Genomic DNA, 11,350 nt, shown 5'->3' with positions numbered 1-11,350 from the left:
AGGACGACTCAGGAGTTGGCAGCATAGAAATGAGAGCTGCAGACAAGGAGGCGACGATGGCTCCCAGGAGCCTGTCAGACGGGCTTGGGCCCAAGCACCTGCTCCAGCTCTCATTAGGATGGCACTTTGGAAAGTTTCACTTTGCTGCTCTGTGCTCATTTATATAGTGGAGATACCACCTCATAAGGTACAGGATAGCTGATGTGATAGTGCGCAAACTGCTTAACCCAGAGACGGGGGCGTAATGGAGTCTCAGTGAATGCCAGCCACGACCAACGCTGTTGAGCCTCCTACTATCGTTACTATTGAAAAACGACAGGGCCCCATGATGCACAGTCATGGGTGGGAGGGGAACAGGCATAAAGGCAGGAAAACAAGAGAATATCACCATAGTCCAAAAAGAGGGAGTATTTCCAGGAGAAAGTGATCAGAAACAGCCAACAAGACCCTAAGATAAGAATTTAGGGGGGCCGGCACTGTGGCACAGTAGGTTAATCCTCTGCCTGTGGTCCTGGCATCCCATATGAGTGCCAGTTCTAGTCCTGGCTGCTCCACTTCTGATCCAGCTCTCTGCTATGGCCTGGGAAAGCAGTAGAAGATGGCCTGAGTGCTTGGGCCGCTGCACCCACAGCGGGAGGCCCTGAAGAGACTCCTGGTTTCGGATCGGCGCAGCTCTGGCCATTGTGGCCGTTTGGGGAGTGAACCAGCAGTTGGAAGACCTTTCTCTCTGTCTCTCCCTCTCACTGTATGTAACTCCACCTGTCAAATAAATAAATAAAATCTTAAAAAGAAATTGAGTGGTCCCTGAATGTAGCCATGAGATCACTGGGGTCCAGGCAGGGCCTGGGGGTTGAAGCCGCACTACAAGGGCTGGAGACAGTGAGTAAGAACGAGTGCTTTGTGACTGGGAGGATGAACGAGGAAAGGCCTGGAGGGGCTGTGAGTCCAGCGAAAGGTCCCTAAAGTCGCAGGATGGCTCAGAATCTCCACTGCTGATAGCGAGCGGGGGGATCAGGACGGGGAGAAAAATGAAGTAGCCAGGAAATAGTGTCCAAGTAGAGGGAGAGGGCTAGTGCAAGCCGGAACCCCCTCCTGGGAGGGGAGGGGAGGGGAGGGGAGGGGAGGGGAGGGGAGGGGAGGGGAGGGGAAGGAAGGGTTTAAAGGCAGCTTATAGTGGGAGCCTTGCTGCTGAAGCTGAGGGAGTTCCGTCTTTCTCCATGAACGGGAAGCATGGTAACGGGCTCACTGCCAGAGGAGACAGGGAGTTGACAGCTCAGACTAGAAGAAACCGATGCTATGGAAACCGTGTGGCTCCCAGGCAGCACTGGTGCCAGTGGTCCAGGTACAGAGGAACCTGCATCGGGCCGCTCCAGGCTACCTAGGCTTGAGGTTCATGGCCGGGATAAGGGAGTGACTGAGCAGACCATGGGTGTGATCTGCTTAGCAAGAGAAGTGTTCAGCCACTGGGCAAACAGAAAGTGACAGGAGGCCCAGAAGTTCAAACAGAGAGGGCAACATTGAACATGCCGGTCAGGAAGTAGGCTGACCCCAGATGAAGCGGACGGCGAGCCGAGGTCTTCGAGGAGCACGGGAGAGTGGCTGAGTGGTTCCAGAGTGAGGAGAGAGGTCGGGGGGCAGCACCTGGCTGTGGAGGTGGCCTTCACAAAGCAGGGAAGGCCCCATGACTTGGAAGGGCACCAGGAGCAAAGTCAAGACCCTGACTACCCACATAGCAGGGAGTGAACAGCGCCCCCTGCCAGCGCCCCTGGGAAGGACTGGAGAGGAGGGGGGGTAGATCTAGTGCTGAGGTGGGGTGGGCAGGGGCAAGCGGTCACCTCTCTGTGGTCTGTCCACTCCCAGAAGAGCATACTCTCTCGCTGAAGAAGAATGAGAAGATGGAATTCCCCTTTGGGTCCCCGGAAACTGCCTACTTCCGTCGGTTCACTCCGGAGTCGCTGGCACAGATTGAGAAGCGCATTGCCGCCGAGAAGGCGGCCAGAAAGTCCAAGAGAAGCACAGAGGAAAGAAGGACCAGGAAGGGAAGACACGGCCTCAGCTGAACCTGAAAGCCTGCAACCAGCTGCCCAGGTTCTACGGCGAGCTCCCTGCCGAGCTGATCGGGGAGCCCCTGGAGGACCTTGACCCCTTCTACAGCACACACCGGGTAAGAGGGAGGAGCAGGCGCCCCAGTCCTACCCAACCCCGCAGGCCCCAGGCCCGGAGCCCTGGCGGGTGTAGCAGTCTGCCAGACTCAGTTCTCCAGAAACACGCCTCATCACCCTCACCCTTTGCTGCTCTGTGGGAATCCTGATGACATTTGTGAGAGAAGCCAATCAAATCCAAACTCTCAAAAGCAGATGCCCGCTGCAGAGCTGCAGGGAACACTGGCTGTGCCCGCGCACGAGCCCTAGCTGGGGTCTCCAGAGTGCCAACTGCCTTGGCAGGTAGAGACCACCGATCTGGGGCTGGGGGCGCGTGGGGAAGAGGCACCAGGGCAGAATCACGTAAGCTGGTGATCTTAGAGCTCCTGGAGTCCCCAGAACTCTTGGAGGGGGGTTCATGAGGTCAAATGGTCTCACAATGACATCCGATGCCATTTGTCTGTTTCATGCCCACTCTCCTGAGAACACTCAAAAAGGGTCCACAGAAGCCACGCGTGGGAGAGGAGGTCACCCCTCTAATAGGGTGGTGACCTGACGATTCCTGCCTTCTCCAGTGTCCCCAGTCTTAATTTCTAATATCTCTCTCTCTCTCTCTCTCTCTCTCACACACACACACACACACTGAGCCAAAAACGCACAGACACAAATAAAAGCCCTGTGAGGTTCCCAATAACTTTTGAGAGGAATACTTCTTTTGAAACCCAAAGTTTGAGAACCACTTGTCTAAACAAGAGCTGTCTGTGACAATTACCCAGTCTGCCTTAGACATCCTACAGGGCTGTAAAAGCTGTAGATTTGACTCCGGGAGTTGGGGGGGGGGGGGGCAGCCATCAGCCATCTTAAATAGCCTTGTAGAGAAAATACAAAGACACAGCATTTTCTCTCTCTCTCCCCCCTGTTGAGAGCCTGTACCCCCTCCAGTGCTCAGAGGCAACCACAGGAGGGGAGAGGCAGAGACCCAGGAGGTGGAGAAGGGGCGGACACAGCAGGACAGCCTCCACTCAGAAGGGAGACTTGGGGCCACCAGGACCCCTCTCCGAGCGGATTTTTCAGGTGGGATTCAGCCTCCTGCCTGTGCAGCACTCCCCGGGGGCCCGCCGCAGTGCAGTTTGTCACAGATGCTGCTGGGGCAGTGTGGACACGGCCCAGAGTCCCCTCACAACTCTCCATTTGGCTCTCAGTGACCTGCCGTTCCCAAAGCCGTTCTCACTCTTGAGCCAAGGCGACATCGCTCACGCTGAAAGGACGTGTTCCTGTTTCTCACTGGAGCTCGTTTTCTGTCTTTTGTTTCATTTCAGACATTTATGGTGCTGAACAAAGGCAGGACCATCTCCCGATTCAGTGCCACGCGTGCCCTGTGGCTGTTCAGCCCCTTCAACCTCATCAGAAGGATGGCCATCAAAATGTCTGTCCACTTGTATCCTTTGCATGGTTGCTTGTCCCACATGGCGGAGTCAGCAGTGCCCACTGCAGCCAGCCACAGAGCCTTTCTCCAACTGAGTCCCAGGCCACGAGATCAAGGAAATGCAAAAGCCATCTATGAGCTGGATGTGTCCAACACCCCAAGCAGTCCCAGACGCAGAGAAAGGGTTGGGGCACTCACAGGTGATTGGCTTTAGCTTAGACTAACCTGGCCACCCAACTTGCAAAAGGTCCTTTATATAAGCAGAGCTCTGCTGTGCCCCCAGGCTCATTCTCCAGTGAGAGAGGCCCAGGACTGTCTCGGGCAGATGAGGCACGCAGGAGTTACCTACTCTCTGCCCGAGACATGGTGGACAGTGGCTGCTCGCTGGGCCAAAGACCAGGGCCTCGCACAGAGCCACAATGAGCAGGCTGTGACAGGCAGAGCAGGGACCATGGGCCAGCATCTCAACTTACTGCAAAGCTACCTGCAGGTTACAGTGCCGGGAGGGCTCCTGCTAAGGGGCATGGGAGGACTGCAGACACGTAAGTCTGCATTGGATTCACTGCTTTTTTTCCAATGCAAGCTGAAGTCTTAGGGAAAGAAAAAGACTTTGGCTTGGCCTTGGAAGTTCCTGATGACACATTCGGCCCTAGCTTCCAGGAGGTCCATGTGCAAGGTCAGTCTTGTCCTGTGCCAGCCTCTGCTCGCCAGACTCCAGCAAACAGGAGCCTTCCCAGCCCCTGCCGCCCTGGGCTGCTTGCTGGGGTGCTGCACAGTTCCGCTGAGCCAGCCACCCTGACGGTCACCCTCACACCCAGCAGAAACTGTACTGTCTCCTAAAGGTGCACTCCGGTTTCTCCGCGTGGGTTCCGTCTTCACGGCTAACCCGTGGGGATGACATCTCCAGACTTGACCTTGGATTTCCAGACTCTATGGAAGGATATCTAATGACAATTGCAGCAGCCCCCCCCCCCCCCCGCCTTTGTGAAATATTTCCCGAGTGTGCTGGTACAGGTGCACAAGCCTCTGATGCAGGGATTAGCATCCCGTTTCACAGATGACAAAACCAACACTCGGCGCTTCAGGAAACGCTCCAAGGCCACACAGCTAGTGAAGAGGTCCGGGCTGCGTCCTGTTGGCAGCAGTGTCAGTGCAGAGGAAAGAGGCAATGAAGGGCAATGAATGAGGGTAATTATTCTCTCAGTGTGCCACCTCTCCTGGAGTAGTTACTGCTTTAATACACACACACACACACACAATTACCCAGAAATTAACACTAGAGAGATGGCAGACCTACAGACTGTTCTCCATGGATCCCCGTTGAATTGCACTTAGGGAAGAAGCAGCTAACCAGGAGTAAAACCCCTCTAAAAGAACCAAGTGACCAGTGGAACTCTTCACCTTGAGAGTCGATGGGTCAGTGACTGCTTGGTGGAACTGAGCTGGGCAACAGGTCCGTTGAGGGGTCTCATCCTCACAGAACTCTACAGCGGTGTGTTACATCTCACGGACTGGAGAATCCCAAACGATACCTCTTTGAAGTGTGGAATTCCAGAGACCTAGCGTTCATCTTTCCCCAAAGCTATAACTGCAATCCCCTCTGCTGTGTTTCCGTAAGTAACATTCCACGTAAGATGTCAGAAGACTCTGAAGGTTAATTGACTCCTTGGGTAGACACTTTCTGCTGTGTGAGCCTATCTCTTAATTCAACTGTAGTCGGCAGGAAATGTGGCTTCATTAACGGCATGTCCCTTTTCAAAACGGCTGTGTTCCCAAGCCACCGTGTACTGCGGGCACTTACAGGGAACTAAAAGAAAGATGGGAGTCCCTGCGGCTCCAACTGAGCTCACGGAAGGTGAGCGGCGCACCCTCTCAGCCAGGCACATCTCGAGCCGTGCTTCTCCTTGGGAAGCATTGCTAGCAGCCTGGCTCCTCTTGAGGAAAGCGTCCACCCACGCTTCTTCCGACCCCTGTGACCCCCTCCCACTCGCCTTCCTCTCTGGTCACCCCTTCGCCTGTACTCCGTTCCTCCCTCCTCTCTGGCTCTTCGGAATTCCCCGTGACAGCCTAATCTCAGGTGGGATTTTCTTTGCCAGTCCTGTTTCAGGCGCTGCCCTGTGCCTGCCTCCACCACCGGTCCTGCCCACAAGCCCGTCCGCTCGCATCACTGACCTCAAGCTGTTAGGAAGACAATGTGACTAGACATTGTCGGCCTCCCACGCATCTCTAACCCCCGGCTTCCCACTGTCTGTTAGAATGAGAGGTGTTTGCCAGACAAGCCACAGGCCACCTTCCGCTCCTCCCTCCTCCCCAGGGGTCTGGTAGCAAAATGACCTGACTTCTCCCCCCAGCACTGGGCTGACCGGCTACAGGATCTTGGGAAAATTTCCCAGCTTTAGCAGGCTGTTTCCCCAGCTCCCCCGTGTAGACCCTCACATCCACGTCACAGCAGCGTACGCAAAGGACTCGGCCCAGGTGGGCGCTCAGAGAGCGCTGGTGACCGTGAGACAGGGCCGCAAAGCTGAGACTGGCTAAGCGTGAGGGCCTTCATCACTCAGCATCGAGATGACCCTAGTGACAGCAGGGAGATGTGGGACGCTGGAGCGCTTCCTTAACCAGGCCTCGCAGGTGGTTCACTTTATTCATCACACTCACCATTGTCGCCAACTGTGTGTACATGACCCAGACCGAATCGTCGGAGATCGAGTGAGTACATTTGCTGCCATTGCGCCTCTCTCTCCTCCCTCACCTGCTGGCCTTTGTCTTTTATCCCGCCAGACCTCATCTGAACAACGCTGACTCCTGTAACCATTAGGGCTGTGGTGCATAAACACACAGAAGGATTTTAACTGCCAGGAGGCACACCTTAGTGTTTCTCAACTTTGGCCGCACATTGGAATTCCATAGGAAGATTTTTAAACGCTGGTGTCTGGGTTCAGCCCTAGAGAGTTTGACTTCATTGGTCTGGGGTGTGTGGGCCTAAGTATTCTCCTCACCCCCACAACTCTCTCTCTCTCTCTCTCTCTCTCTCTCTCTCTTCCACACTCACACATTCATCAGGTGTACGCATGAATGAAGTTAGAGGAAGGCCTACTCTGAAAGAACTGGAGCAAAACAGAGGCTGAACTAAGAACAATGGCCCAGGGGTATAATCAGAACACAGCCCAGGAGTAGAGCTCACATTATCGCGGCTCGCACACTGCGGCTCTCCTGAGGTTACCCACGTCCCTGGGCTGGAGGAGAGAGCTGTCTAGTTGTCCTGAGGTTACCCACATCCCTGGGCTGGAGGAGAGAGCTCTCTAGTTGTCCTGAGGTTACCCACATCCCTGGGCTGGAGGAGAGAGCTCTCTAGTTGTCCTGAGGTTACCCACATCCCTGGGCCGGAGGAGAGAGCTCTCTAGTTGTCCCGAGGTCACCCGCGTCCCTGGGCTGGAGGAGAGGGCTCTCTAGTTGTCCTGAGGTCACCTGTGTCCCTGGGCCGGAGGACGGAGCTCTCTAGTTGTCCTGAGGTCACCCGCGTCCCTGGGCCGGAGGAGAGAGCTCTCTAGTTGTCCTGAGGTCACCCGCGTCCCTGGGCTGGGGGAGAGAGCTCTCTAGTTGTCCTGAGGTCACCCGCGTCCCTGGGCCGGAGGAGAGAGCTCTCTAGTTGTCCCGAAGTCACCCGCGTCCCTGGGCTGGAGGAGAGGGCTCTCTAGATGTCCTGAGGTCACCTGCGTCCCTGGGCTGGAGGACGGAGCTCTCTAGTTGTCCTGAGGTCACCTGCGTCCCTGGGCCGGAGGACGGAGCTCTCTAGTTGTCCTGAGGTCACCCGCGTCCCTGGGCTGGAGGAGAGAGCTCTCTAGTTGTCCTGAGGTCACCCGCGTCCCTGGGCTGGAGGAGAGAGCTCTCTAGTTGTCCTGAGGTCACCCGCGTCCCTGGGCTGGAGGAGAGGGCTCTCTAGTTGTCCTGAGGTCACCCGCGTCCCTGGGCTGGAGGAGAGGGCTCTCTAGTTGTCCTGAGGTCACCTGCGTCCCTGGGCGGGAGGACGGAGCTCTCTAGTTGTCCTGAGGTCACCCGCGTCCCTGGGCCGGAGGACGGAGCTCTCTAGTTGTCCCGAGGTCACCCGCGTCCCTGGGCTGGAGGAGAGGGCTCTCTAGTTGTCCTGAGGTCACCCGCGTCCCTGGGCTGGAGGAGAGGCCTCTGTAGTTGTCCTGAGGTCACCCGCATCCCTGGGCTGGAGGAGAGGCCTCTGTAGTTGCAGAATGTGGAGATTTTTCAAAACGCTCAGACAGCCCTTCCAGTGCGATAACGAAAACTCTTTTACCAACTTTTTTTTTTTGGGGGGGGGGGGGGGGCTACCTATAACAAATTGCATGCCACAATAGAAAAGGTGTCCTCTTTCTATTAGTGGGTTAAAAAGGGGAAAATCATGTGGTCATCTTAGATCAGTGCTGAAAATCATTTGATAAAGTTCGATTTCTATTTTTTTATTTAAAACTCCTTAAAAACTGGACTAGAAGAGAAACGCCGTCTGACACAGGTGTCCACTCTTTAAGAAGTAGCAAACATGCTCAGCTGCGAGCGTGGAAACCCTGCCCTTTGAGCACAAAAGGGAACCAAGCAGGGATGCCTGCTCTCATGCGTTCAACTTTGTGAAGGGTCCCAGGGACAAGAAGTAAAACGCCTAAGAGAAGCACCGCAGGTGTTCCGATTTACAGCTGGTAATACTGAGTACAGAAAACATCCAACAGACTCTAGAGATAAACTATGAGGATCAACAAGATAATATAGCAAGATAGGTGGGGATAGGTTAGTAGACATAAATCAATTATATATCTTGCAGCAGCAAACAAGAAATATGTTTTCTTTCCAAAAAATATCACTGCCAGCAATTAAAATATTGTGCTGGCACGTAAAGATATCAAGTGTCCAGGGACAAGATCATCAAAGCATAAGTAAGATTTCTGTAAGCATAATTATAAAAGGCCTAGAGTAAAATTTTAAAAAAAACTAATAAACAGGGAGAAATTTTTATGTTCTAAATCAAAGTCTCAATATTGTAAAAACTCCACCAGGTGACTGGTAAATTTAAGGTAATTTCCAATCCATATCCCATCAGGCTTTCATTGTATTACTTGACAAACTGATTCTAAAATGTAAATGAAAATGCGAAGAGCAGATTAGAGCCAAGACATCCGTAGGAAGCAAGAACGACAGAACTCGCACGCCGGCTGCTCTGATCTGCGGGCAAGCTCTCGGAACGGAAAGCGAGCAGCCCATAGACAGACCAGTGCAGACCAGGCTTTGCTGGCCACAGCGGCCCCAGAGAGCCTTCAGCAAGTGGTGCAGAACAAGTGGGAACCCCAGTGGGAAAATTACAATCGCGCCCAACTTGCCACCACTCTCAGGAATCAATTCCACGTGGACAAACGCCTGGCTTTCTTCAGAAGGACATAGGCCAAGGAAAGCATTTTGATAACTTCAGGTTGGGAAAAGCTTTGTTACACGTGACACAAGAAGCACTAGCCCCGGGGGGACGACTGACGCTAGAGTTAGGAACCTGTGCTCACCCACGGACACCCAGGGACTTGGAGAAAGTGAAGAGCAGCCTGCTGAGAAGATACCTGTACCACACAGACATCAAGGGTGCTTACGGCCAAGCCCCCAGCTGCAGAACAGGAGAGGGAATTCACTCCGCGCTTCCAAGGGGCTGATAAGCGTCAAAGCATCCTTAACTTTTTTTTATCAAGAAGATGCAAATTAAAATCACACAGAGAGTACCGCAGGCTCCCCACATGAGGAACAAGGGAGGCAGGTGTGGCAGTGGACAGACAGGAAGACCCAGAGCAAGGGGACCCCCACGTGGCTGGTGAGGGGGTGTCGCCGAGACTTGTTTGGAAAGCAGTGGGTGCTGTCTAGCAAGGGTGCCGACACACACTGTGTCCCTCTAGTTCCACGCTCTACAGCAACATGTACTGGTGGCCCCAGACGACGCACACAAGGGAGTTCATGAGCGTGTGCCTGAGAGCCAGATCCTGGAATCAACCCGAACAGCACTCAGTCTCGGAGCACATGAACTGTTCCTGTTCTGTTCTACACTGGAATGGCGTACAGCTATGAGAATAATAGACCGTGGCTCCACACAAGACAAAGCCTGAGTCTTACCAACGTGATACAGAATTGGAAAAGTTCCGTGAATATGATTCTATACAAAATGCAGAAGCAAGACCATTATGGTTTGGAGTTGTCTTAATCCACTCACTGTTGCCATGACAAAATCCCTGTGACTGGGCATTTATAAAGGAAGGGGTGTATTTGGTTCGTGGCTCTGAAGGCTGGGAAGCCCAGGAGCGTGGGTGCAGCACTGCCCGGCCTCTGGGGAGCTCTCCTCACTGCATCACATGTGAGACACAGCAGGCGTCTGCTCGGGTCTCTCACCTTCTTCTGGTGAAGCCATCAGTGCCATCACGGGGCCCCAACCTCGTGACCTCGTGGAATTCCGATCGCCTCCCCAAGGCCCATCCTCCAAGCCCATTAACATAAGGATTCACAGATTGTTTCCAGCACATGGACTTTTGAAGGACACATTCAGACCACCCCAGAAATGCAAGTGGGAGATAAAAATATAAATGAAGACAAGAAAATGGAAGAAACTTAAGAAAACTGTGACCTCCAGGGAGGAGAAGGGAGGATGTAGTTAGCAAGGGGCTTGTATCTGCTCATGGCGTCCCGTTTTGTGATGAGCGTGTTGTCACACACGCTGCTGTGGACTGAACTGCAGCTCCGGAAAATGTGTGCACTGGAACTCTAGCCATCCATGGAACCTGAGGGCAGTGGCTGAGGCTGAAGGAGGTCACGGGAGAGGAGTCTTTGTGCCCTGTGGAGGGGACAGCCACGAGGAGACGCGGCCTTTGCACACTGACTCGGTGTGCACGGCTGTGAGAAATCAGTGTCTGTGCTTCGCGTCCCCCAGGCCAGGTCTCTCGTGATGGCAGCCGATGACCAACCCTCAGCACCCGTTTACAGCAGCCAATCTACGTTTTTATTCTGCATTTAGGTGCGTTTTTATTCTGCGTGGTACATTCATAAGAAGAGGATTTCAAAAAACCAAAATCACTCTTAAAATAAATGACTATTGGCTGGCGCTGCAGCTCAATAGGCTAATCCTCTGCCTTGCGGCGCCGGCACACCGGGTTCTAGTCCTGGTTGGGGCGCCGGATTCTGTCCTGGTTGCCCCTCTTCCAGTCAGCTCTCTGCTGTGGCCCGGGAAGGCAGTGGAGGATGGCCCAAGTGCTTGGGCCCTGCACCTGCATGGGAGACCAGGAGAAGCACCTGGCTCCTGCCATCAGATCAGCGTGGTGCGCCGGCCGCGGCGGCCATTGGAGGGTGAACCAATGGCAAAGGAAGACCTTTCTCTCTGTCTCTCTCTCTCACTCTCCACTCTGCCTGTCACAATAAATAAATAAATAAATAAATAACTGTTGCATAAAATGCAAAATACTGAAAAACATAAATCAGAATGTAGCTACTAGGTAGAGAAAGCCCGAGATCACACAGGCTGAGATCACGCAGCACGTAAGAGTTCCATCCCTCTGGGCACATTTAATGCAAACTGTTTTTTCTCAACGTGAGTTATCTGGGGATTCTGGTTAAATATGCGGATAGCAAGTGTATGTCCTGCCTCACCCTTTCGAAATACCAATAAAACGACCGCGTGGGATAAGAAGAGAATTATTCTAACAGAATGGATATGGGCAAGGAGAAGGGAAAAGGAAAACTCGGAGGACAGATGCTGCCATGCCAA

General features: G+C 53.7%; 1 protein-coding gene across 1 annotated transcript in view; it reads left to right on the top strand.

Moving 5' to 3' along the window:
* The first annotated feature begins 1,895 nt into the window (after positions 1–1,895).
* The window catches only part of SCN10A (sodium voltage-gated channel alpha subunit 10), a 95,534-nt gene continuing 86,079 nt past the window's right edge, over positions 1,896–11,350 (top strand). The window contains 4 exon segments of the mRNA XM_062216356.1: positions 1,896–1,983; positions 1,986–2,164; positions 3,461–3,579; positions 6,196–6,273. Of these exon segments, the coding sequence (XP_062072340.1) occupies positions 1,896–1,983; positions 1,986–2,164; positions 3,461–3,579; positions 6,196–6,273 (464 nt within the window).

Source organism: Lepus europaeus, chromosome 2 (genome assembly GCF_033115175.1).
Source record: "Lepus europaeus isolate LE1 chromosome 2, mLepTim1.pri, whole genome shotgun sequence".
Lineage (NCBI taxonomy): Eukaryota > Metazoa > Chordata > Mammalia > Lagomorpha > Leporidae > Lepus > Lepus europaeus.
Note: the sequence above shows the minus strand (reverse complement) of the source record. Positions and strands in the feature narration are given on the sequence as shown.